General features: G+C 41.0%; 1 protein-coding gene across 6 annotated transcripts in view; it reads left to right on the top strand.

The window, feature by feature from the left end:
• Positions 1-27,799, top strand: part of AGAP1 (ArfGAP with GTPase domain, ankyrin repeat and PH domain 1) — a 361,585-nt gene that overhangs the window by 214,766 nt on the left and 119,020 nt on the right. For all 6 annotated transcript variants that reach the window (XM_035331711.1, XM_035331713.1, XM_035331712.1 and 3 more), the window contains 2 exons: positions 4,504-4,608; positions 17,258-17,426. In XM_035331711.1, the coding sequence (XP_035187602.1) occupies positions 4,504-4,608; positions 17,258-17,426 (274 nt within the window). The remainder of the gene's footprint in view (positions 1-4,503; positions 4,609-17,257; positions 17,427-27,799) is intronic.

The following is a 27,799-nucleotide window of genomic DNA, read 5'->3' on the forward strand; positions in this document are numbered from 1 at the left end:
GTGGTATAACTTTCCAAAAGAGAACAGAGAGCCAAGTATTGTTCCTTTTTCTGAAGGTGCAGTCCTGGCCCTCCTGCCTTCAAGAGGGTCCTACCATCTCAGCTTGACATGCTAACCAAAGTCAGATGTACCAAATTGTCTTTAAAATAAATACAAAACTAAATAAAGTCAAATGCTATGGCTGGAGCCTGTGGAAAAAAAATGCAGTCAGTTAAGCTGGGATCACTGGTATTATTTACCCTGTTTGTGAAATGTTCTTCATTTCTTGTGGCCCCTGGAAATTCTAAAGCACACTGGAAAGTTACAAAATCAAAGCGGAGCACAACAGGGAATGCAAGGTATGCTGCTCCCCACACGGTATTGATTCTGCAGGCCATGCAGTGGCAGCTTTGGTGCAACATTAAACAACTTCAGGAGGTCTCTCTTTTAAATGCTGGTAATTTGCTGCTTAAAACCTCAAGTATTTCCATAAAACAAATTCGTAATTGCTCCGCCATTCGTCTTCATTTGTAAGCAAGGTTTGTAGCTCACGGGAGGGCGTCTGGAGCACCGAGGTTTAGCTGATTGCCGCGTATTCAGATGAAGTGGGCGCATTATGGCATTATGCGCAGTGGTCCCTTGACCAGTGGTCTCGTCCCGTCAGCCCGATCGATCCCGCGCTGGAGGCCTTTCATTAGGTGCTTGTACTCTCGCAATAATGATCGGGCTGCAGAGCCTGATGGCAGTCTGTAACTTCTCCTGGTGCCCTGAAGCTCAACAACATAAGCTGATTGACTCAGTTAGGGCCTCAGTCTCTAACAGCAAATGCAATCAATAAATCTTTGTTGGTAAATAATTGCTATTGAACAGAGTTTTAATATAAATTTATGAGTGGTGTTTTATCACAGCTTGAGGCTACAGCAAGCCACTGAGTGATGGATTTCAGATAACACTTACATTCATTACATTAACTTTGTAAGTTATTTAAAGCTTGTACACTTAACATTGCTTTTGGCTTGCAATGACCTCCTGGGACTAGACGTAGCGTACACATTACTAATAAAGAGATTGCCATACACAGAGACAATTCATTCCTCTGTTTTCTTTGTATGGCGACGCCGTTGGTCAGGCAAGAGGCAAGAAGAGAAGTTTGTGCTCTCTGCTTGAGCGTTTTTCTTGTTACTCATTAAAAGTACAGCAGCACTGTCTGTTCGAAGAAGTGGTCCTTCGTTAGATGCAGAATTGCAGTTTTGGAGGGAAGGTGGTAAAAATTTAATTTGAAGTGTTAAATTCTTCTCAGTTTATGAGCAAATCGGAGGCGTTACATCCGTAGTGTTGAATCTCGAGGCACAGGTCAGCTGCACCAACTGCAGATGGAAGAATGTAACAAAAGGCTTCATGCAAATTAGGAGAAATAATGTTATCTGATTAATAATAATTTGGGGTAGAGATTATTAAAAAATAAATAAAAATAACATTTTGAACTTGGGGTTGGATTACTTAGTCCCTTACTGCGTGGCTGGGGCTGCATTGAGACACGGCGAGCTGCCTGCCTGCTGCCTCACGGGCACCTTGGGGCTCATTTCCCAGGCAGAGCATCTGACGTGCCTTAAAGGTAGGTGTAATGTGACCGGAGTGAAGGCCTTTTTTTTTTTTTTTTGTAAGTAACATTTCTTGTCATATCTGGGCCATTTATTTATATATCTATTTTTTAAGTTTAGTTAATGTTAAAGTGCATTTATAGCAGATCTAAACTCCGATACTAAGAGCATTTCTCCAGACCATTCTATATAATTATCACAGACAAAGTGGCGAACTCTGGCCTTGGGGGAAAAAAAAGTGTGGCTTATGTGCTTCTCTGCTTCATAACACTTTGTTAGCTTCTTGTATTCAGAGCAGCTTTCTCCACAGATACTGGAAGATATTTTTAATTCTCACATAAAACAAAAAATCTATTCTTTATGCATGGTAGGTAGAGCCTAAAAAAATGGATTGGGAAGTCTGATTTGTTAGTTAGACCCAAATAGGTGAGTGATACATATTTAATAATGAATAATTTTTTACATGAAAGCACGGAATTGCACTTGAAAAGCAAGGTGAAGCCCCATTTTGAATTTCTTCATTTAGATCCATAATTCACACCTAGATACTAACAAAACATCTGTAGTCTGTAGTAAAAATCATTAAACTTGGAAGTTTTACTATTTATTAAGTTTATAATTGGCAAGAACTGAAAATTACGTAATAGTGGCATATTTTCTGTATAGCAAAGGGACGGGTAAAAAGGTGTGAAATACATTTCTACTTTCTTCAAGACTTCAAAAAAAAAAAAAAAGACAAGGAAAAAAAAATCAGAGTTGTAATCCTTGTGGCTTTTTTCCCATTAAAAGGTCTGAAGAACAAACACATCAGAACCAGTGCAGGGAAACAGCTTTAGGAGAGTAATTTTTGATCCACATAGCATAGTGATAACTGAAATTGGGTCCCCCTACATGTGAGCGAATGTGCTATAGGTGAGGTATGAAAGATTGGAAAGGTGAAGTGACAGATCACCTACTATAGACAAACATACAAGTCAAAGGCAGGAATAAGCTTTCATTTTTAATGGAAGAAAACAACGTTTCTAACCACTAGAAGACAGTAATTGGGATGTGTAACTCACGCTCGCAAGAAGCTTTTGTAAGAAGCCCTTTCAGAAGCCCCGTTCTGTTTTGTGAAAGTTTGAGGGTGAGCCGCCTAAGCGTAGCAAAGAACAGCACAAAAAAAGAAACGTGACCCCCAGATGGTCAGAAAGTTAGGGGTTTGCACTAGTTTGTAATTCAGTCCTCCGACACGAGCTCTTATTTACAGTCCCGTCCACCGATGGCTTTGAATTGTGAAGGGTTGCTCACTGAAGTTTTATTCCAAGTGTGTGTCCAGGAACAGGCAGTTGTGAACTTTGATTTGCCATAAGGAACATCTCTGTGGCTGCAGAAGAAGACTTATTAGGTCCTGTGGATTGTGGCAAGGGACTTCAGCTGAAACTTTTCACATCAGGAACTGAGAGAGTAAAAAATATGTATAGCTCTGAAAGAGTTCTCATGCAGTGGCATAGACCTACCCCTGGTCCATTTTGGTCTTGGGATTTGGTCTGGAGATGGACCATTTTATAAAGCTGCAGGTTTAATAGGAAGGCAGATAGCATAAATTGCTCACAAAACGTGACTGCTTTAACAAAAACAACTTGAAATATTTGGAAGCACCATGCTTAATGGTGCATCTCTTTTATGTTCTGCCTCCCTAGCGCTGTTTTTCCCATTATTTTTTTTTTTTTTAAGTTCCATCAGAATGGGAAGATTTTTATGGGGATAAGAAAACCGAAACTTGTATTAGTTTAGCTTCCTAACGATGATTTATTGAAATTAATAGAAGTGAACGCTTTTATCCAAACTTGGCCTGTGAAACACACAGTACTACCACAGGTAGCAGTGTTGAAATGTCCTGGTAGAGACACTACGACTTCCAGTAACCACATTACTGTGTGGATTCATCAGGAAACTGCCTTCTGACTTGGCTTTGGAAATTAACGTTTCCTAGGGAAGAACACTGCTAGAGCATTGTTTGGTTTACCGTCAATTTGTGCTACAAGAAGTTACATTCTGCTTTTCAAAGTGAATTTCTCTTGTTAGGCTGAGAAAGCAGGTTGGTATGTGCTAGCAGTCCTTGGCCATTTAAACACGATGGTGACTTTTAATCTCAATTATTGATTGTTGAAATTCATCACTGATGTGTAGATTGACTATGATTTATGGAAAAGTGAGTCATTTTGCCTACCTCCTTTCCTTGTTGACTACACCTTTTTCCTCCAGTTATCCAGAATTCATTGGAAAAGTGCTGTACTTGCCCTGTTACCGTTTTGCTGCTCTTGCCTGGCATCTTCCCTGGCGTTAGTGTCATCTCTTCTTGCTTGGAATGAGTCGTTAGGGGAATTTCTATTGTGTCACCTTACTAAAAACTGTAATGGAAACATGAATGTGCACCATTCCCTGTTTGTGGGGGGGCAAGACTGAACAACAAAGGAACCCACAGGTACATGCTAAAAGGAGCATGAGCCATATAGTATGACCCTCATGCACCCTGAGATTCATCATTTATTTCAGAGTGCAAGGAAGTGCACACCAAGTGTGTTGTCTTTATCAGCTGTGTGTGTGCAGAAGTAAATTACTCTGTGACATGCTAAAATGTGCTTTCTTGAGGAATGAAGTTGAATGCAAAATGGTTTTCTCTACCTGTTGGACAAAGCTGACATTACACAGTCTTTTCTGTTTACATGACTTGCTTTATAAAAGCTGTCCTTAGAGCTTTTGCTTCTAAATTGCTAGCACTAAAGCTTATGATGGAGAAAAATGTGTTATGGGAAAAATATGAAAATGAGAAATTTGTAGGAGAAAACATATCTCAAATTATGTTTAGTCCTTTTCTGTGTCTTAATAGGTGTGCATTGGTAAAATAATGCTTAATCTTTTTTCTTCTTTTCTCTAACAGGGTATGCTGCTAAAGCGAAGTGGCAAGTCATTGAATAAAGAATGGAAGAAGAAATACGTGACGTTGTGCGACAATGGTGTGCTGACCTATCATCCTAGTTTACATGTAAGTACCTCGTGCTCTCTGTACATTCAGCAGCCATCAAGCCCTGATAAAGTAGTGTTAGCAAGCTCATCTGGAAATGTTTTTGGTGAGCCCATGTTGGTGGGGAAACTTCTTTCTCTCTCTCTCTTCATTCCCTTCCCTTCAGAAAGGCATAACTGGAAATATAGCTCCACAGTGAAACTGGGTGTCTACGGTCAGGTTCCTCTGAACGCCTTGGAATAGAGCTACCCTTGGATTTCAAGAGGCAGTTGAAACAGTTTAAGTCTTCATTTTGTGCTGATGCTTTTATGGACTTGTTGTCCATTAAAAAAGAACCAAAGCATTTTATAAGGAAAATTATAGCACATTATAACTTCATAGATGTATTAAAGAGTGAGAAGGTTTTCTGGTATTTGTCAGTGTGCAGTGGCTATGGTTTATTCAGAAAATAATTCTGAACAGCCCATTGAAAATGACTTCTCTATTAAAATATGTGCCGTAAAACATATTCATGTTAAGATGTCTGTTATTGTCTGCCCAAGGATCCTGTGTGTCCCTCTCAGTATGTATGTATCAGTCCCTGGGTTTGGTTTTGGGGGTGGAACGAGCACAGGTATGAGTCAAAACTAGCCCATCCCATCAGTCCCAGACATGCCAGGAGGAAAGGTGAGATTTGTCAGAACTTGTGCCATGTCAGAGCAATCCAAAAAACAGAACCTATATAGACAGTCAAGGTTTTGTAATTCCCAGTGAATTCCAAGCTCCTACACTTGCTCTGTAGTACAGGCAAGAGTGAAATAGAGAAAACATAATATGACCCTCACCAAGATCTCTGGGATTGTCTCTGGTCTTAAGCTTTAACATATTCTGAAATTAGAGGGTGACCAGTTGTAATGTTTTAGGGCCATTTGTCACCTATTGCTGTCATTGTGAGCTCCTGGGCAAATTTTTCATTAAGGAGTAAAAATGAAGGTTTTGAATAGCTGTATTTCTGTAGATGTGCTCTAGGTCTTACAGACCTGTATGTAGATTAGGCAGAAAGCTTCTGCTTTCAATGGGTGATGTCTCAGGAGCAAGGCCACGTTGATGCTGTGCTTGCACCAACTTGCTGTTCCTGTCTGCTGAACAATGGTATTTTCTCTGGCTTGTCATGAGATTTAATAGTCTTGCTTCCTGCCATAATCATGCTGTGCTATCATTTCTCATGATTATTTCCATATTTCTTTAAAATTACATGGCAACCAGCTTCAAGGAATTGCTGCTTTCCATCAGAAATCTTGTCTCTCTACCTATACAGTCTGGAGGAAGCGACTGTCCAGTTTTTAATTTTTCCCTTTTGTAGAACTGGCCACTTCGGCCATTCTTTTAGTCTCTAATGTGGGGGGAACCCTGCTGAGAAGTAGTCCTGAAAGACCTAAATTGTGCATCAGCATGGCTGGCAGAAGGGAAGCACGGACACATGTGGCTTTGAGGCTGCCCACGTGGGTTTGGGCTGTGACGGCCACTCAGGGTCAGCGAGGGAGAGGAGGCAGGCTGCCGTTGTTGCGCCCAGGTCCCATCCTCGCTGTGGGAGTGCTCCATTGTTCCTTACGGATTCTGTGCACATATGTTAGTTTTTCATCGCTTCTTGCAGACAATAGAGTACTTCTCTCTCGGCTTCCCTGGAGCTGCTTAGTCTTCCCCAGAGTGAGAATCCATTGAGATTAGAGGTAATTACTTTGAGATTAGAGGTAAATCCATTGGAGATTAGAGAGAATCCATTTAAAGAAGAAGTAATTACTAGCCTGTAATTGTTTCCCTCTATCCCCCACTGTGCCCCCCCACTCCCAAGAAAAGGTACACGTCCACGTACTTCATTTGCTCAGACCTCCTTTCATAGATGAGAGAGGTTTGTAACTTACTACTTTTCCCTTGGCTGGGTTTTGGTAGATCGTGGTGAGGGACCACGCTCAGCTCCTAGCTGCCAAGAAGCTCCTGGGCAAAGCCTAGCACTTGTTCTCAAGCTTCTTGAAATGCCTTCACCAAATCCACTTCCTAGGAATATCCTGGCTTATGTTCATTCATGTTAAAATCTTCTGTGATGTGATTTCTGTTATAAATGATGCTGGCTTAATGTTTTATTTCTATTGATTTTAGCCTTCAAAGAGCCGCTGCTCTACTTGAGCAGTTCAGTACTGTCAATAAACTATTTATTGTCAGTTAGCTGTTGTTAATACACCCTGCAGAGCGTTCTTTATGCATCAGGCAGCTGTACATCCATCAATTACCATACATGTATTTTTCGCTTAGACTTGGGTTATTTCAAATATGCAGGTAATTTGGGTTACATGATGCTTTGCAGTTTTAATTCTGTGAAGTGAGCAGTGGGCTGGCCTCTAGTGGTGGCAGGAAGAAACCAATTCAGAAGGTAGTTTGGTCTTTCGGGTTTGTAGTTTGGGTCAGAACATACAATTTTGTTGACTTCCTGCTTTGGAAGAAGCTTTTTAAATACGTGATGGCTGTTAGCGGGCACTGTATTAAGTAGGGCTTGAGATCTGGCCAAAAGTGGATCAGTTGTCTTTGCTGTCAGATGTGTTCAGCAGCATGTCAGACACGAAGAAGGTGGTTTTTAATATAGTGAATGCATCAGTGTCACAGAAATCAGTACTGTTGTCCTTGCTGAATAAAGGATTGCCTACAAAATGAAAGATTTTGGGGTGGGGAGTGAAAATCAAATTAGTATCATACTTGCAGAGGAGGTATCAGTGGAAGGGTCAGGCCTGTTTGGCAGGATAGTGTGCTGAAATGACTGCTGCATTGTGCCAGCTAAATAAGTAACTACGAATGCCACCAGGTTGACATTTTTACACAATAGCTAAATTCATATTCGATCTTCTTAAGAAAGTGGGGGAAGAGAAGAATGGGGAAAGAAAATAGATGTACATAAGCACCCTACTGTTTTCTGACTTGGTCATGTCAGGTTTTTTCAAGAGCCTCAAACCTTCACTTCCCTTGGGATGCTGAGGAGCTGTACCAATAGAAAATGGTGGGGATAATGAGAGAGAACTTTGACCTGCAGGCTTCAAAGTTCACCATAGCTACCTATTCATCATACACTTGTGGAGTATAGCCATTGAGTGGATGACTAAAATTCTGGCCGACAAATTCAGTGTCAGCCTACCCAAAAGGACCCATGGGAATTTGTCTCGGCATCTCCTGGCTTTTAATGGCAGAATGCCATGTGTAAGGGCTCCTGAAATGTATTCACTGGGATACCTGCTGGGCAGTGCTACGTGCAGCTTCTTTATCTAAGCCTTATCCTGATGAATAGATGATGTTTCACCACTGTCTGCCTTCCAGGCTGTTGTCGTCATGCTACAGGTCAGTAGATGACAAAGTTTTAGCTGTGGATGTCCATTTTCTGCTGTTGTATCCTCATCATCATTGCTGCCCCTCATTTATTGAAGGAATAATAAATTAAAAAAGATGAAAACAGCTATTTTAGGGAAATATCTTTTTTTCTTGCCTTTTATGTTTAATCTATACTAGATTTGTTTTCAAATAAAAGCACAGCACCATGGCAACTAACAGGGGGAAAGAATAGCCTGTTAAATACATGAGAAGGAAAGTCTGATGCCTATCACTTAAAACCCATCTAGAACATGCATGCTATGTAAGTACCACGTACCTTCACAGCAAGGTTTACTTTTGTTTGCTGACATCTATATTGCCATAATGCTGCTGTTAAACTTTGCTCCCGTCATCACTGATATGGTTTGATAACCTATGCTAAAGTGTGTCGTAGGATGTGTAGCAGTGGTCGGGGGCATGAACCTGTCCCTTACCTCTGTGAGACGTATGTGAACTCACACATGTAATTCTGCTCAATTAATTTGACAGCAGCCACAGTTTCTAAACTCTTAATGGGTGAGCAACCCATGCAAGCAAATGCAAAGCAAGCATTAGCAATGGTTTGTATTCAAATAAAGTGAACGTACTTCAGCTAAATATATGAAATTTCAGCCTGGCAAAGAGTCAGATCCAATACTAGGCTACACTTTGCACAAGGGCTTCAACAATATGCTATGAAGACCTGCCTTCTTAGAAGATGAGGTAAAACAGACCCAGTTCTTGGGCCTACTGAACTCCTCAGAGCCTTGGGGTGAGGGGACTGACTGTTTCCTACAGGAAGAGCTTGCTTTGTGAGCAATGGAAGGCATCTGAAAAGACCTCGTAAGCAGGTATCTCGTAGTGTTGCAGATCCATGCGGTTTTCTGAGGCTTTTCAATGTGGTTTTGCTTCAAAGGAATGCTGGATGTTGGCTGGCTATGCACAAGTAATCCGCAATTCAGGCCTAAATAAGTACTTGAACTCACAAAATGATATGTATGCGTTGTTTTTTCACATCATATGTAGCTCTGCCATCTGGAAAGAGCGGTGATCAAAGTAAATCCTACAGAGCAGAAATGGGGATATAGTTTGAAGGGTGAGGAGGACAAATCTGCTAGAAGCATGTCATACTTAAGTTTTTACTATAGTTATGGTAACCATTAACATGCCTAAAACACTGGTTAAGATAGAAAAACAGAATGATAGGAACAGTTACAAAATATGTGTATAACGATTGCTTGTTACAGTTGATGAGTTGATGCCATATTTTTCCCCTCACCACAGCTGGCAGTCTTTCTGGAAGTGTTTTCATCAAAACTGTGCTCAGAGCAACATGCTCCTTCCTACCATTATAGATCTGAATTTCCCAGGGCTTGCCTTTCCTAATTCTGACTTGGTACATTGTGTATTTACATTGCTGCTAGTAATAACTAGAGAATAATTGACCTTTATGGAAAAAGTGGGAGCTGCTCATGCTGCTGTAAATTTATTTTTTAAGATACCAAACAAAAAATAGATAATCCACAATGCTTTTAAAAGCAAACAAAGATCTACCTATGGCTTTTATAAAGTGGCATACCTTTAGAGGTCAATCACTCTCTTCATATCTTCCTGCCAAACTACTTTAAAAGGTAATGGAGTGAAGTTCAGTTTGGGAGAAAACTTTTAAAAATAGATAGGAAAAATACAAGCTAAAATGTGTTTGCAGTCCTTAAGTGAGACCTATAATTTGGGATAGATGTCAAAGCAAATTATTTTGACCCCCCTGGCTTTGTGTCCTTTCAAACTAAAAATAGTCTTGCTTGAAAGTGCCATTGCACCTCTTCTGCTCAGTGAAAAATAAAACTGTAGTTACTGATGGTCAGCAAGCTACACCCTGAAATACTCCTAAAATACATAATCACTGTCTGTGTTGAAGGAGAGGAAGACTGATTATTCACAGCAACTTCTTATAATCACTTCTGTGACTTGTTACAGATATTCACAGGTCAGTAAATGCACAAACAAGGAGAATGTGAAGCATTTTTAGTTTCAAGTCCATTCATTTCAGAGGGTATGACAAGATTTATCACATCATTAGTGTAGGCTATTGTAGCAAACGCAGTACTGCTACTTGCAGAGCTGTGCAAACTTGCAGTACATAGTAAGGAGCGGCAAGCATATATTTCATTGTTGTGCCCCCTCCCCCTCAAAAAAAAAAAGTAGGGAAGATTTTTTTGGTATCTGAATGAGTTGCAAATTAATGGCAAAAGCCAAGCTATTAATTAATCACAGGGTTTTATAAAATTAGAGCTTCCTGTCCAGCAGAGCTAACCGCTGTGGATATAAATGCCTCATAAATTACTCACGATGGTAAAACTCAAATTTGTCTTTTACAGCAGATCTTGTTACAAAGTCTGAATGAGAAGTGAAGTGCAGACAGAGTTGTCTTAACGTTTCTTGAAAATGAGTGATCCATTTAAAAAAATCATAGTTTTTTAAACTGCTTTTGTGTTGAATGTGTTGCCACCGCCACTGGAACACATTATTGGACTGATAAATACTGTAGTATAAACATAGTCAATGCTTTTTATTACTGAAATTTAATGTTCTTGATTCCCGATTTGAATAAAGCAGATTCAAGATGACCTCCTTTTTGTCAGGAGAGAGTGCTTTAGGGTGATCAGCGTCTTCCAGAACACATTTTCATTCCCATGGTCTCCTCAGAAAATGGCATTTCATTGTTTTTCTTAAGCTTAACTATATATTACGAAGCTGAGTGATATTATGCCCGTATTTATATGCAAGAGGAGAGGATGGCTACATTAACAGGAAAACTTGATGAATATATTCCACTGTGGCTCATAACCTGATCTGAGGTTTGTTGCCGAGGTCCGTGCAAGAAGGTGGGGAGAGGAGTTGGAGACTTTTCTTTCTTCTTAGGTGTGCCTGTGGCCCCAAATGGAAACCAATCAAGGAGCGATTTATGTTCATTAAGTGCTTGTCAAAACTGAAAAATTTTCTAATCAACAGCAATCTAGCGGAGGCCCCTCAATGGCTGGGAGTGTCGCCTCCGCAGTATCGGCTATTTGCCTGTTACAACTCTAGGCTAGAAATCCGCTGATGATTACATTAGGCTAAGCTGCGAAGTAAATGAACCATGTCTTATTTAGGTGCAACTAGCTTCAGTGTAGTCCTGCCCCGCAGGGCACTTTATAGCGTTTTATGGCTTTAAAATTAGTGTAGCTTCCCATTTGCTGCAGGGTGCTGCATGTTATGCCTTTGAACTCAATAAGCAAAGGGAAGGGGGCCTTTTGTTTCCCCCCCCTCCCTTTTCTTCTTTTTGCAGTTTAGCAATTTTGTTTTGCATCTTTTCCAGACAGCGTTTTGCAATAAAATCGTCTGACTGCCGTGTACACGCACAAAAGTAAAGGCTTCAGCCGATGCCAGTCTGCCTGGAGTTTGGGGTTTGCTCTGCCTGGGAGGGAAGGGGCCCGGGCTTTGCTTTTCCAGGCACTTGGTGTTGGTGCTGAACAAAGGCTGTGTGGGTCGCCACCGTCAGCTCCAAAAGGGGAATCGTGTTCAAAACACATGCTACCCTCAGACTTCTAAATGCCATCCAGAGATGTAACCATGAACTTTCTTTTCTGTAAGCATGTGTCTCTGTTCTATTTTTACTTCGAGTCAGGAAACAGCATCTCAGCAAAATGGCACAAAATAAAGGTGTTTTCTTAGTGGCAGTTCTGGGAAGGAGTGTTTAGCTGTCTGTTCTGGGCCTGGACCTCTACCTAGCACTGGAAAAACAGGCTTGTCCTGAGACATTTTAATAACTCAAAATGAGAAAAAAAAAGTGTCACGTTCTTACTTGGGTATCATTGAATACATGGAAAGGCACTGTTCCAAGGGGAGTGTGGAGGTGTTACATTTTGTACAGTGTGCACTGGAAAAGGGTGTTACATTTTGTATAGTGTGTACTGTAGTAGAACAGGTACGTGGTGGAAGAAATGTATGGGAGAGGAGGGAGAAAATGTGTCTTTTAAATGATAATGTAAAGGCACATGGCAGTCCTGAGGTGAGAGGTTTGGGTGCAGACTTGAAGTCCCATTCACCAAAATGCAAAAGATGCAACTCCAGCGAAAGGGGTTTCTCTGCAAGACAGCTCTATTTGCCATCTAAGCCCAACCAGAAGAGCTCCTAAGTACTGTCTTCTACAGCTGATCCTGTCATCTTGGTGAGGTGTCTTGGCCAAGAACAGCTTGCAGCATTGGCCTCCTCACTGCAATCTCAGCACAAGAGTAAGGTCCGAAGCATTTCAGCCTGAAAGGGTCAGTCTCAGCCCTCGCTGCCACTAGAGTGGAACTGAACTACCCCACTCACTTGGGTATTTGGGAGCAGTGGAAAGCTGGCTGAGGAAACTGCTTCAGCTCTTGCTCTTTGTGCACTTGTTTTCCGTGGGAGTACTTCGTAACTGGGCACATCAAGATGAAAACACCTACCCTTAAGACTGGGGACTTTTTTGCTCCAGGTTTGCAGGCAAGTAGCTGTGCAGAAAAAAAAAAAAAGGGGGGAATTTAGTTCTCAAAGTACTAACTGATTAATACTATATTAAGGAATTCAGCACGTGTATGCATTATCTTGCTTAATACACTGATAATAAAATGCTGTGGTTTTGGAATACAAGCAGAAAGACTTCGCCACCCTTTTTTTTTTTTTTTTTTTTTTTTTAATCAAGGATGACTCTTGTATTACAGCCATCTGAAAATCCTCATATTCCATAATTCCATTTTTTGATATCCAGAGTCCTACACACCTAGCACGTGTGTATTCATATTCATATAAAAATATTTGAAGTTAAGGATCATTTTGGGGAGGAACTGTGCTGCCGCGTGCTCTGATGTCATTTAGTGAAGTATTTGATACAACTGTGGTAGACTTGAATGGTGTGAGTTTGAGTACCAGCTTCATGGAGGAAGGGGGGCCGGTGGGCCACAGCAGTGTTAAGTGTGGCTGTGGAACAAGAGTTGTTTGGCTGTTGAGCGGGTGTTGCTGGGAGAAAGCGAGCAACTAACTGGAAGTATCACATCATCTAGTTTCAGCTCTCAGCTGGAGTGTCTTCTCTGGCTTTGAGGGCCATTAGAAGCCATTGGAATGCATGGCAGTAAGGTTGTTTGCAGCCACTGGCACTGAAAACAAAAGGGGAACCCCTAAATACTGCTTTATTTTTGGTATGTCTGCTTAGAAAACACACCTGTTTGCACAATTTTGATGTCTGAAAGGTTTTTATCCATTGAATTGGTTAAATTAATTTCTGCTGCTATAAAGGGAGAGCTGTATTAAGACCAGAACTAAAGTAATTTTACTTTACATTATTCTGTGTCATGGCACATCATTTCTTTCTTACTCAAGGCAATTCATTTTGTAGTGCCGTCAAATAATATTTCGTGTCATCTTCAGTCAATGTAGTTTTTATGACTTTCGCTGGTATTTTAACAGTTTATTTAGTCCTATAGATAATGGTCAATGGCCTTGAGTAGTCAAATTAACACCTCGGCAGCCCTATATTTGAGCAAACTACTAAGAGTAACCTCAGGATGAAAAGCAATGAGAATCAATATAGCGAGGGTATTTTTAGGGATTATTGATTGATTGATGCGTTCTGGCCTTAACTGGAAGCAGCAGCATTGCCCCACAGCTGACTAAGATTAAGCTGCCAGTTACTGATAACTGTAGGCCATTACCTGTGTAGTATTTCACAGGCTCGCAGATTAGATGGAGACCTTTCACAGTCCTCAGATAAAGAAACTGTGGTTTTCAGTGTCAGTAGTGCCTACCAGGCTGTAGGAAAACGTTATGTGCTTTTCCCGTTACTGCGCTGCTGCGAGACCTGGAGCCGGCCCTGCCTGGATGCAGCGCTGCCCGTTGTTCTATAGGGATGCAGGTGGGACACCGAGGGGGACACCAAGGCACCGATGGCTCAGCTCCCCCCTCCGCAGGAGGAGGCAGCCATGTTGAGCTGTGCTTCTGCTGGCGAGCTGAGAGCCGTGGGTTTCTCCGACACAACTCTCAATTGCTAGCAGGTTTCTCTCATTGCACCTCATTTGCATCTGGGACATCAATTAGCATGTTTGTTGAGGCTAATTGAATGAAACTCAATCATAGCTCTTAATTGCTTGACTATGTGAAAAGAAATCACATTAATGCAGCTAATTAAGTGTATGGCAATAGATGCAACATAATTAGGAGTGAAATGTAAAAAACAAGCGATAGCGAAGGTGCAAGAGCAGGGGTGCGGGGGACTCAGGCGCTTGGTTATCCTGTTATTGACACATCTGGGGAGGGTTCCCTTAGCTTTGCTGCTTGCTTTTTTTTTTTTTCCTTGCGTTGCTGAATGATGAACATGGACAACTTGAGAAGAAAAATGCAAATGGATTTGCAATTACTACTTTTTCAAGCTGTTGAGGGGCAGAAGATGGCACTTCTGGGGTGGCCCGCTGTTGAGTAGGCTCTAGGGACTTGTTAAGTGCTGTTTAAAAGTACTTGGCTTTGAATTACCCTCATGCCTTGTTAAAGGGTTTTTTCCCCTTTTTTCTCGGATCAGCATTTTCTACAACTAACATCTAGGGGAGTTATATCTGTAACATTTGCATATCAAAATCAGGCTTGCTGTCTTCTCTTTAACACAGCATATTCCAGATGACAGCAAGACCCTCATCTGTTCTAATCTGATCAAACCATACATTGCACTTCTAAAGCCGCCACATTATTTTGTAGTTTCAACTTTTATTCCCCGAGTGCAGATCTGAAGGAGCATGTGCAAGGCTGGATGCTCTGCTGACTGGAAACTTGGTGCTTTCCTCTCCTGCTTCTCAGGGGAACGTGGAGATTACCGCTATGCATCTTGCACACAATGAAAGAGTCTTTATTGTTTACATTTGATACATCCCTATAAATATTTAAACTGACATTAATACCTATGTGGCATCTGTTCTGGTCGGGCACTTTCATATAATAATGGTATGGCTGCAGTGCATTTATTTCCTGTTTGCCAACATTGACTTACTCTCTTGAATTGTTTATAGCTCACCTAAGCCTGCTTTACTCTCAATTAAAAGTGCTTTAATAATGCCCTGTCACATCTCACAAGTTGGCAAGGTAGCAGGAAAAATGTGCACTCTATTCATCTGAAGCATTTGGAATAAAGACTTCATTATGAAATCTAAATGGAATACACTGGTTGTTGTATGTTAAATAAAAAGTGTCTATTAAAAGGAGTACATGCTGAGGTTTAGTCACTATCTGATTAAGCCTCGTTTTACAGCCCATAAGCAATAAATGCTCAGTTATGTTCTGGTTATTGTATTTTAATTTGGGAAGAACTGACACTGAACAAGAAAGTTATGCCAACTTGATAATTTATAGATGAAACTGTTTCGTTCGTTTCTATCTAGCAGCCAGTGAAGTGAGTTTTTATTAATGGGTTGTCTTTGTTTCTTTTGGAAGCAGAGCTCTGTCTGCTTTCTCAGCCAGGGAACTGTTCAGACATCTTTACTGTTAATAATTCTAAAGCGGGGGGGAGGGAAACCCACAAAAAAATCCCACCAAAACCAGCTCAGGCCTTATTTTTTATTACAGATTAATCTTAGCTATGAAAAAAAGGTATGCTAGTCGAGTAGTAGATTTTGATGTGTTTTGAGCAGAATATATAATTTGTGTTGTACACGCTGTCAGAGGTGGAAGGGTTTTTATGAGAAAGTTGATTGTTCCCTGTGTTGTGCCAGGAATGGTTTAGATTTGGAATGAGCTTTTAGTCCATTAATGGTAGATTTACTTGTAATATTGATGCGTTAGTGGTACACAGAGGCCCATATGCTGCAGGTTTGGAATCAGCCTAATGAATATTTGTAGTCTTTTGTGTAATATCTTGTAGTTCAACTAAATTTTGTCCTGGACACTTGGAGAACTTCAATAAATGTCATTGTCAGCATGTCTTTGCTTGCACAGGCTTCACCCAGTCTTTGGTAAATTGATCGAGTCCTACCTGAAAAGGAGCTAGAACTTTTTTCCCCAGTTTCTCCCCACAGAAGATTGTTCCCTTGGTTTCCAGCTTAACTCAGTTATGCCGATTTCTTTTTCCCATCTTTGGTACAAAGTACCTTTTTTGTTGTAGCGTATATCCTCAGACGTACAACGTTTGCCTTTCATTTTGCTATATTGCATGACCTGTCCTGCATTTCTTTTCATAACATACAGTCTCCTTTTGTGATTGTCCTCATATTTGTTCCAGTTTCATTTACATTGTCTGGAATGTGAGCAACCATAATCGTGTGTACCAGGATATGAAAACTTGTTAACGGCTTTAGCATTCACCATCTCTACTGGAAGTATCTCTTCTGATGTACCCCAGGATTGCAGATTCAGTGGCTGTCTCACCTTAATGAACTGTCATTTGTCCTCTGATAAAGAAACCCATGCTCATTTGCTTTTCTGTTTTCATCTCAAGAAGCCCACAGGCAATTTAGGATATGCCATTGAAGCTGGAAAGCAGAATTATGAGCCTGTTCTTCCAGCAGCTTTTTACAGTTTGTAGAACTGCACAGCTCACTTCATCCTGAATTTCTTAGAAAACAGTGGCTTGGCTCCAGTCAGTTGGCCATTGTCTTTCCGCAAGTGATGCTATTTGCTTATTTCCCCTTTGTGCGCTTTCCAAACAAGAATTAGGAAAAGCCTTTTCCACTTCTGGCTTCCAGCTTTTAGCATGTTTACTCTAATCAGCCATGATTTGCATAATTTTCTCCCTGCTGTGATTTTTTTTTTTTTTTGAGGAAGGATCACATTCTAGAGAAACAGGGTTGTAATTTCAGAAACATTAGCAGTGCCCTTTTGTAACTTTTGTGCCTGTCAACCAATTTCAGCCACATTTATAGAGAAACAGATAAGTACGTAAAACACTGAAGTAGAGAGGAGCTGCAAGTAAAACATGCTCATGAGAGACAGTCAGCCTCATCTTGTTGTTCTGTTTGGGACCTGCCAGCTGCTGAATTTATACCTGTGGCTCAGAAGCAGCCACGGTGTGAGTTACCTCTTACCTTACCCAGGTAGCTGTTGGTGGAAGATGTAGTAGAGCTCAAGACTTCGGGGAGTATTTGTTGTTAAAAATGTGGACTGTATTATATAGAAAATGGAAGGAAGAGGAAAACATTGTGGTGGATGATGGCAGATGTAGGACACAAGTCTTACGAAAAAAAGTCTTATGAAACTTTGTCATTAGTTCTATTGCTTACAGAACTACCTGTTTGATATTGTTTTTTTTTCCTCTTATCAGGACTATATGCAGAATGTTCATGGGAAAGAAATCGACTTGCTGAGAACCACTGTGAAAGTTCCTGGAAAGAGGCCACCCCGAGCTACGTCAGCTTGTGCACCTATTTCCAGTCCCAAAACAAATGGCCTCTCCAAGGACATGAGCAGTTTACACATCTCGCCAAATTCAGGTAAGACAATTTAATGCTTGGCAAACAAGGGACTGTTTTTCCAAATGTATTTATTCCAAATGTACCACTAGGATGGGAATTATTACTCTTACTAATTTATAAATCCAAGTAACCACTGATAGGTAACTTTTAAGCCCTCTCTGATTACTGGTTTGGCCTCCACAAGAGATTCTGAATTTCAGTAACCTTCAACATCCATGTTTTAAATTTGTTACCTTATACTTACCAAAAACGTACATAATTCACAGAAGTTAATATTTGTGAATAATTGGTGCTGCCTTTCTACTGACTTGTTAAGTCTAATACTTTGGAAAAACAGTTGTGTCATTTGAAAGGGCTATTTGTGGCTTCCTGATGACATCCCCACTGCTTGTTTCCACCTTTAGAAGGATGCATAGTTTTGGACTTTCCAGCAGCAAGACTCTTCTATAGAAAGCTGTTTTATTTTGTTTATGGAAGTGGTTTATAGCTACTTGTGAGCTCTAAACAAATAATTTTATTGTTCACTGAAGTACTTGTCCATACAGCTAAATGGATTTTAAAAACTGCATTAAGGAAAAGAGTTTAAGACAATTTATCTTGTAAAATGCGCAGCTTATACAAAGCACATAATGGTATAGCATCAATATAGAAGTTCTGTCAGCATGTTTGGGATGATGGCCGTAAAGCACCGAGTGCCTTTTCTGTTTATGGGTAACGTAGTCATCTCCAGCACAGGCTAACAAAACCACGCAAGCCCACTTCTGTCCCTGCACAGTACACACCGCACAGGTAGGATGAGCAGCCTCAGGAAGGAACTTGGTGACCTGCTGTTCAAGTGTCTTCGGTTGGGTGGTAATGGTTATCTTATGCTTCAAGTCAAAATGTATTCCTCTGCTTTTTCACGATGCAAATTACCCTGTGTTACGGGAAGAGGAAGAAGGATTTTCCTTCCAGCTTCAGATGCTGCTCGAGACGAATGTTTAAATAAAAATAAAAAATAAAGCCTTGCAGCTTTACAGTGGTGCCACAGAGCAGACGTCCCTGCAGATAAACAGTTCTTGCATGGCATGTTGTATTAGTTTGGCTGGGGACCTGATAGGTCTGAAGCCATAATTTCATCAGAGCCTTTTTTTCAAGTTGTAACCTGTGCTTCGAGAGGCTTGGTGCTGGCATTGTCCCTGGAAGAGTTCATAGAAGAAGATTATTCATGGTTGGTTTGTTTTTTTCGATTTTGCTTTTTAATTTAGATGACTGGGAACGGGGGATGTTTTTCAACATATCCCATTATTTAGGGAAGAAAAGTGCTGGAGTGAGTCAATATATCAACAGAAAGGCATGTGTGCTTTTAAGACATCCAAACACTCTGAAACAGGCGAAAGTCATTTGATTGCTCCAGAGAAGTAAGTTGTAGAAAATGTGGTACTGCATACTTGTAGAAGGTTTATAACATGGAACTGAGATATTTTGGTCTATGCTTAGATTTCCAGGTAAGAGGGAAGCAGCTTGTATGTGGCTTCAATGAAACTGGCAATATTCCTTTTATTTCAGGGGTTTCTTTATATACATTGCTATCTGTATGTGAAAATATACAGTAGACATCTGTATCTGGTGGTAGTGCTAGCCACTGTGCAAGTATTGTGGCTAGCTTGAGGTTTTATCACACAGCAATTGCTTTGAATTAGGCTAGAAAGTGCAAATGCTAGAAAACAGCTCTGCTTGTAGGCAGTTTTTCAAATAACATGATGGAGATAGTTGCACCTTGTCTTCTCTAGGTTTCTTTGTCATGTTGTTTAAAAATACTGGAAGACTTTCCTGTTGATGTCTGGCTACCACAGCTCTAAAGATCTACTACAATTAAAGTTTTAAACTAATGCTTTCCTAACATATAAAAGAGTGTATCCAAGGAAAGGTGAACCTGATTTCTTTATCATTACCCACTTGAATGCCTTCATTTCCCCTCTCATGCTGCTGGGAAGCTACACTGATCTTTCTTTAACCTTAAACAAGATCTTGACCTGCTTATCTTTGCATGGCTCTCTTCCCATAGATAAAGCAAACAGTGATGTATTAATTATATTACCCCTATAGCTGGCTGGAAGCATAACTGGAAGCATCTTTATAACTTACTGGGGGGGGGGCAGGTAAAGGCAGGTGGTATTAAACAGCTCGGTGCTCCACGTGGCAGCAGTCAGCATGCTCGTACCTTGCCACCTGCTGTCTTGTGCCCACTTTGGGTGCAGAGGGTGTTGGCTAAGGTTTTAGTGAGAGAGAAGGGTCAGTTCAGATGTGCACGTCTCTGTGTGGTTGCATTTCAGTAGTTCAGTGGTATGCATGGTGCAGTAGATTCAGACCTGCTGCAGTATTTTTCCACATAGTCATTGCTACTAAAAGTCAGGCTGGTACATTCGTTCATTATCAGCCATGATATCTCTTCTTTCAGGATTTTTCTTCACAAAAGGAGTTTTTTGCTGAATCACCCCCAAAGTGTTTGTTTTTTTTTTTTTTTACATAAAATTTGTTTCAATCAAAGAAGCTCATGCAGAAGAATCTTCCTTACCCAAAAGGCCAGATTTGAGGTCCGTCTGCTAGTTGCATTTCTGGGCAGAGTAATCATCAGCATCAAGAGAGAGGAGCTTCATTAAGAAAACCGAGTAATGTTTTCTAAGCCTACTGAAATCAATTAACAGCTGATTGATCCAAGCAGTGATTACTAGTTAAAAATAAAAAATAAAAAAGACATTGCAGCAGACTAGATCTGGGAAATACCTGGCAGCAGCTTGGCTGTGTATCATTCCATGTGGCATTCCCAATACTCTCACATTCAGGTAAGATTGAAGAGAGCTGCATTGCAGACAGCGATTTTAAAATATATGGGGAGTGTAGTATTGTAAAAATACATTGTCACAAGCTGTGCCTGGCTTGGTAGTCTCAACTTTCTTGTGCTCAAGTGTATTGACAGTAGTTTTTATGCAGAGGGGTCACAGCTTCTGATCAGTGGGACACCGTTAGGTTCTCACTGCCCAGCTCCCACAGTGCCAGGAGGAGTTTGGGTATCTCTGCAGTTATCTGTCATGCAGCTAAAGATATTTGCAAATTATCCCTTGTTCTGTCTGTCATGCTGTCTCAGAGCGTTTTCTCAGTTGTTAATACGGGCACAATGTTGTCTTCATTTTGAGTGATGTTTTAAAATTGATCTCAGACTGAAATTGTCAGTTACTGTTTTTCCGTTGACAAGTTTATGTACACAGATCTGCTCTGTACAGAGGAGGTTTGGACCAAGCACAAAAAAGATCAACTCTTGCTATTTTTATTTGTAGGCATGCAAATACCCTACATTCTCACTGCTTCACGTTTTAGCTCACTCCCAAAACAGTCGTGTTTTGTATTTCTGTGGTTTTGCCAATGCATATTTGATATGTGGAGGAGAGGAGTATTTTCCATGCTTAGAACTGAGGACAGTATTTCATTTAGTTGTTCAATGTGATCAGGAACGGGCTAATTTTCCTTCTGCTGTTATGGAATTGTGTACAATTTAGTGAAAAAGTTATGGTATTCCAAGAATACCAGAACTCAGTTAAAATGTCCAAGATTGCTCCTGGAAATCAAATTCAAGTTCTTTGCTTATACACGGTGATAAGCCCAATACCACTAAAAGGATCTCTTTGATGAAATTGCATATTTTCCATTTAGTATGTTCTTAGAAGGGGTTGAACTTACTTTCAGTCAAACATTCAAACTAAAAGAGTTGGTTTGCAAATCTTTACAGACCCTTTGTACTGTACCTAGAGTTTATTGGTCATTATCCTTGTTGACTTCTATATATTAAACACCGGGTAGGGGAGAGGAGGTTTCAACTTTGTCAAAAAATAATCAATAAAATTAGTCTGCATTTTAAATACTGTGCTATTGAATCTCAGGCCTGACTACTGTGTGTAGTCATACAGGAAGAATAGGGGAAGGAATTAAGCTAATTAGGGAGATTGTCATGAATTCAGGAGGGATATACCCAGTTATTGGGTAATATGATTTGAAATATTCAAGTAGTAGGAGAGTTTTATATTAGATCTGTTAATGCAGATGTCACATGCAAAAGAAAAAAGTAACGGATGTCATTCTCAGCACACTGAATTTCACATGGCTTTGGGGCACTTCTCTGAACAAGATTGTTTCTCTGGTTTTAAAGACTGTTTGGTAAACACAGACATATAATAACCATCTCTGTGACAGCTATCCTGATGTGCAAGTGTGTTTACATCCCAAACATCTGGAAGCAGATCTCGGGGAAATAATCATCTCAACAACAAAAGCCAAGTTCCAATCCTTCTCACAAGTTTCCGTTTCAGAGACATAAGAAAAATAAAGACCAATCTGAGAATATATGAAGGAAAATAACATGATTGTTTCCTGCTAGGCTTCCACACTGGCACAAGAGCTGGAAAAAACATTTCCTTAGTGTGTATGTGGTAGGGCAGTAACCAATCTGGAATTAAAATGAGTGGGAAAATGTCATACTCTGTAAGAAAACATGAATTAGTGGAAAGTAAGGCTGCTTCCCCTCTTGCAAAGCCAAAGGGCTTACCTGGCAGCAGGTTCATTTTCTCTCTCTAAAAGTTTTGCCATGACACTTTAAAAGTAAAACCTGGTCTCTGGGCTTTCTTGTTTTCTTTGGAAGTATAGTTTGGAGTTTATCCTCTAACAGCTGAGATTGTGTCTGATTCTCCTAGGCCAGGATGGGGCTGTCTTGCTTTTGTTATGTAAAGGTTTTAAATCACAGGTTTCAAACTAGGACTTTATGAAAGGTGCTCGTACTTGCCCTCCAGCCTGGGAGGGATCTGTGAGATGGGGGAAATAGAGGCCTGTTCTGTTTAATATGCAATTCTGAAGTTGTTACTTTTAAATCAAAGATGTTTACTGTTGTTTAAGTCACTTAAATAATGTAAATTTAAATTTAAATTTGCATGGTATTGGACATCATATTGTTGATGTGCCTGATCTAGAAGTACTTCAAAAGAGGATAACCTGTGGACTTGTTCAGTTCCAAGTTCATCTAACAGTTGGCAGCTTATGGGAATGCTGTTAGGGCCAGCACCCCAGTGAACCAGCCTCTGGACAATTCTCTACACCTTTCAGAAGCAGACGTGGTTCTTGCTGGCTTTGGAGCAGGGACAGGTCTGGATTTCAGTACTCCCACCTTAGGTTAGTTTTGAACTGGCAACCTGAAGGTGAACTTAATCCCGTAATCTCTTCCAGGAGTTGTTTATTCTCCTGTGGTGGTTCCACACCAGTAGGTAGCTCAGTTCCACCATGCTGCTCTCTCACTCACCCTCCTCAAAGGACCAGGGGGAGAAAAAACAACAGAAGAGGGCTTGAGGGTTGAGGCACTGACAGGGAGATCCCTTGCCAGCTCCCATCATGGGAAGGGCCGGGCAGGGAGCACCCCAAGCAAACCAGAGCCCCCAGTGAGTACAGTGCAGCGGGCGATGATGGAGGCTGCAGCCAGGCCCTGGGATGCAGCTCCGCTGCTCCTTGGTGCTCACTGCCCACCCCTGCTCCGGCCTGGGGTCCCTCCCACAGGACACTGGCCTTCCCTGTGTGGCCACGTCCACCCGCTGCAGCCGGCCTCCTCCATGGGCTGCAGTGTGGAGACCTGCCCCGCCATTGGACCATTAGCTGCAGGGGGACAGCCTGCTCCACCGGGGGCCTCTCTCCTGCCCTCCTTCTGCACCGACCTCGCAGGCTGGAGCTGTCTCTGCTCTCACACAGGGCAGTGCCGGGGCTCTGTGCACAGAGGCCTCTCTGCAGCGTCCATGACCAAAACCTCCCCATGTACACACAGCACACCTCTACAAACAACCCAAAGCCTGAGCTACAGCAGGAGCTGCTGATACAGAAAGTTCACATCTAAAAATAGCATACGGTGTAGGGATAAATTGTTTCCTGCTTAACAGTTCATTTAAATAATTTGGTGCTATTAAATTCGCTTATGATAGTGGATGTACAGTATTTGAAGCTTCCTAAAATGTTATCTCCATAGCCATCATAAAGTATGTTGAAGGTTGCTATCTGCTAATGATACGTGACATTTCGGACATGTTCAAAGAACACCATCTTCACATTTTTACAAATGCACATTTTCTATTTGTTATTAATTGTGATAATCTATCAAATCAATGCAGTGGCCATTAAATAACCTCATTTTACACTGAAGTGCTTGGAATCAGGCTGAATTGTAATGGACTGCCTTCCAGATTTTTCTTCTAAGAAGGTAGAGAATTGATTTCTAAATTAGACTGGTATACCTTCAGTATACGACTTGTGATCTAGTGTCTTTGGATTCTAATACATCTAATAGTTGTGTTCTTTAAACACAGCATTTTTTTTTCCTTTAAGCCCATCTTATTTGCAGTCCTAACTATCATGTTGGGTATCCATTTTCCATGGCACCTGAATCGTAGCTGCTGAGTCCAGAGAGAGCCAATACCCTCAGATGTGTGGTGTCCACATGCAGGAGGGGAAGCTTGATGTACAGCTGTGGGTTTGTCTTTTCATAGATTGTTATTTATTTATTATTTGGAGGTTACTGTGAGAATTTAGTTGTTATGATCAAGCTATTAATTTGGTTCTGATTAGGTTCTGATTAGGAAAAATTAGTCAAGCAAAGAACTTGCTCTCACTGGCAATTGCTCCAAAGCCTGTAGGTCTTGGATGTACTAGCAAATGTATGCAGAACTGGGTCCAAAAGTCTTGAATCTGCTCTTAACTCCTTACTTGTAGGTAACTGAGGTTTTGTGCTGGAGCACTGTTTCATCTCTGGTTTGACAATGCCAGAATTTATCTGGTTGAAGTCTTAAGAGGCCAGAGACTGCTGGTTAGCATTTTGCTACTAATTTTGTAGTCTAATGTTGTACACAAGAAGACTTAACACAAAATGTTTTCTTTGCTTTAACTTGAGCATGAGTTTTACGATTCTACCACAGATCACAAACGCAAGTTTGTGGCTTACTTTTGCCATTAATCACCCAAGTCAATTTTCCATTTGGTTGGGTTTGCTGTTAGTTCAGTGATATACAGCTGTAGTGAAAGAAAGGAGAAGTTGTCACTTTGCACGTTTTGAAGGGAAAAAGAAGCCCGGTTTTTAAGTGCATTGGAGATTTCCTTTTCATCCCACTAGAGGGTGATCCCTCAAGGTCATCTCTTCCAGTTTGTTCATGCCAGGATTTGCTCTTTCCAGAACCAGGCAGAGAGAAACTTGCAATTTCAGTTCTCTCTGTTTCCTCCTGTCAGGAAAAATATTAGTGCTAAAGAAGGAAATATTTGACAGAAAACACTGCATTGGTTAAATCTTGGAAAAGAACAAATTAGCTTGGATTTTCAGGGCACTATAAGTAGTTTCATTACAGAAGGAAGGAAATGACGTGCTGTCTTAGGATTCCTTTTTTCTTACATGGGCAAACGGTGTACATCTCCTGACGATGAGCTAGCTGAACAGCAGAAATTTGTCACAAACCTTCCTGCAGATGCCTGTAGATGCCAGACAAGATGCAGGCGTTGCTGATCAGGCTGAGCCTGTTTCACTCTGGTTGATTTTTATGCCTCTGTTGCACCATATCCTGCATAAAAATCACGGATCTGTCTTGTCCATCCAATGCAATCTTGCCGAGTTTTGATGGTGACATGTTGTAATACTAACCAGTTGGATGTTAAGACCTTTGCAAAATTGCTCATTCTTTTTCCCCCAGTGATTTTAAAATATTAAAGCCATCAGGAGGGTTGAAGCTGATTTACCAAAAGGGAAAAAAAATCACAAATGTGTTTTGAGTATTGAACTGCCGTTGACATCTAAAGTCCCAACCATGCTGTTTTCCTCCACACTCCAGCAATCAGGACATCCAGCAAACCCATAAAAAACCAAACTAATAGCATGAATATTCAGTGACCTAGAATACTAATTATTGTCATGAATATTAATGTGATCGGACTTGCTTTTTCCTCTTCTCTTTCTCTCTGGCTCTTTTTTTTTTTTTTTCCACTCAGCCGGCTCTAAAGATGGGCCATAATGAGAGCATTTAAGAGAGAGAGCGCTCTCCGCCGTGACAGGGACCGGGGTAATAAGGAGAGCTTGATTAACGTGGTGCACTTGGGGGAGAGATGAGAAGATTCACGTGGGCCTGTTGTGGGGGAGGCAATGAGGCACCGGCGGCTGTGTTGCTGCTCCCTCAGATTAATGAGGCCTAAGAGTGCATTAGGAACAGTGACAAAGGTTTGATCTAATGGGCTCAGTCATTTTTCCTTTGAGTGACAGACGCACAGAAGTAATTGGCTGTGCAGAATGGCAGCTCATTGGCAGTACTTAAGGATACATTATCCCCGTTGTGTGGCCCGCAGAGGCTGTTTATCAAAACTGCTCACACTGCAGACATGCATTCACTTAGCTGCTGTTACAGTGGCAATAGCTATATGGAAAGGAAGAGTAATATCACATATCTATTGTCTCTTTTTTGAAAAGAAAGTTTCTTTGTTCCAATTTCTGAAGAGTCTGGAAGATACTTGAATGCTTACAGTCGTCCCCCATCTCGACGAGGCCCTGGTTACAGCTTGTAGGATTTGGGATCGCATTGTAGGCTTGCGGAAAGCATCCGAAGTTAGTTTGGTTATACTCAGTTTCAATATAGATACAGTGTGCAGGTGAAGTTGCCCATCCCCTTTCCAATTTTGTTATTATGAACTTCCACAGACAGCCAAAGGCATTAGGAAGCGTTTTATGTCATTTGCCTGAGGCCCTTACACGTCCTTCACTTTACATGCAAGCAGCATAATGCCTCAGAATTAGCTGGTGTTGTGGTGTTATCGTTGCAAAGTTAAATTCACAATTGTTAACAGGATTCAGCAATATATTCAGCCATTCAAATACCAGCAATATAAAATAGACCATTTATCAATTTTAAATGGTCACCTCTGGGTCTTAAAGCTTTACCAAGCAAGAAACCTCCAGCAGGACCCTAGAAAGTGATGTATATCTTATTTATTACTGTTATGCCTGCCAGGAAAGGGAAACTTACCTACAAGCACACTTTGATCCCAGAAGAATAGCCTGGCATCTTGAGCCAGAAGCATTTCATGAAGATCTTGGGTTTAACTTTCTTTTAGAAGAGATGTCTTCTCAGATGACTTAATTATCCTCTATTGCTGTGTTGGCTTGGCACGCTCTGAGAATAATAGCTTTTCTTGTTATACTCCCAGCACCATTTCCTTCACCACCAGGATGTTTCTTGGCATTGCCTTGTTTGTTCATTAGTATTGACCCTTCTTGGTTTGTACACTACTAATCAAGCCCAGTTCTCAGAGGCTGCCCTGCCAGGCTGCGAGATGGAAGGTCTGCCTCTATTAATAGCTGCTTATCTTTGGGAAATTTGTTCAGAATGTAAACACTTCTGAAAATGTTAAAACCGAGTAAAACCCACAAGCAAATCATTTGCTACAGTATTGAAAATTATTATCGGCATATTGAAGAAGAGTTTCAGTGCTGAAACCAAGGAGTGTTTTGGACAGATGCTGTAGTCTCACTCTGTCTCATTCCCCATACAAATAATCTCAAATTATTTTAGGTCCCTGATAAGCCCAAGGCCAAAATGATGTGTTGTTTGCACGTGGCAGTCAGATCAAAATCAGATCAAATCCATAGCAATACTTTGGCAGGTTTTCCCCGTTAATAACCCCACTCAAGAACTAGATTAAGGAAGTTTGAGCCCTGTAGCCCTGGTCCCTCTGCTGCTCTTCCTGAAAACATGGCTAGAGAGTGCTCTGCAACCTGGCTGCTTCCCTGCCCTTCAATGCTGGCTGACTTGACTTGATCGGACAAGGAGGTGCTGTTGGGACAGGAAAACAGGGGTTTTCCTATCCCAGTCAGATTTCAGTGCTGGGCATGAGGTAGCTCCAGAGTTGGCAAAGAAAGGAGGATACATATTTAAAATCTGGGTGCTGGGATCTGAGATGACAAACTAATGGGACCCAAAAGAGTCATTCCCAAATTTTCCTCAGCAAAAGCAGTGGTTGTTCCAACATTCATACTGATTGGAAAGCAGAAAGCAGTGAAGGCAAAGAGTGGCACTGCTTCTTCATAAGCTGCTACTTATGAAAGTTTTGTCCACTGGAAAGATTTCTGCGTAGTTCTGGGAATTAATTCATAAGCATAATGCAGAATTGAAGAAAGGGGTAGGGAATACTTTTAATATTTTTGCAGCTAGCAAAATGGCCTCTTTCTTTTTTCTTCTGCACCCTAATGCCTGAGGAAACTTCAGGGAGCACTACTGGATATGGTTTTTTAGCAGGGAACTAGCAGCCAATCTAATCTACTTGCAGTGCCTTTTACTGAATTAGAGGGCATTTCAAGA

The sequence above is a fragment of the Oxyura jamaicensis genome, chromosome 7, assembly GCF_011077185.1.
Source record: "Oxyura jamaicensis isolate SHBP4307 breed ruddy duck chromosome 7, BPBGC_Ojam_1.0, whole genome shotgun sequence".
Classification (NCBI taxonomy): Eukaryota; Metazoa; Chordata; class Aves; order Anseriformes; family Anatidae; genus Oxyura; species Oxyura jamaicensis.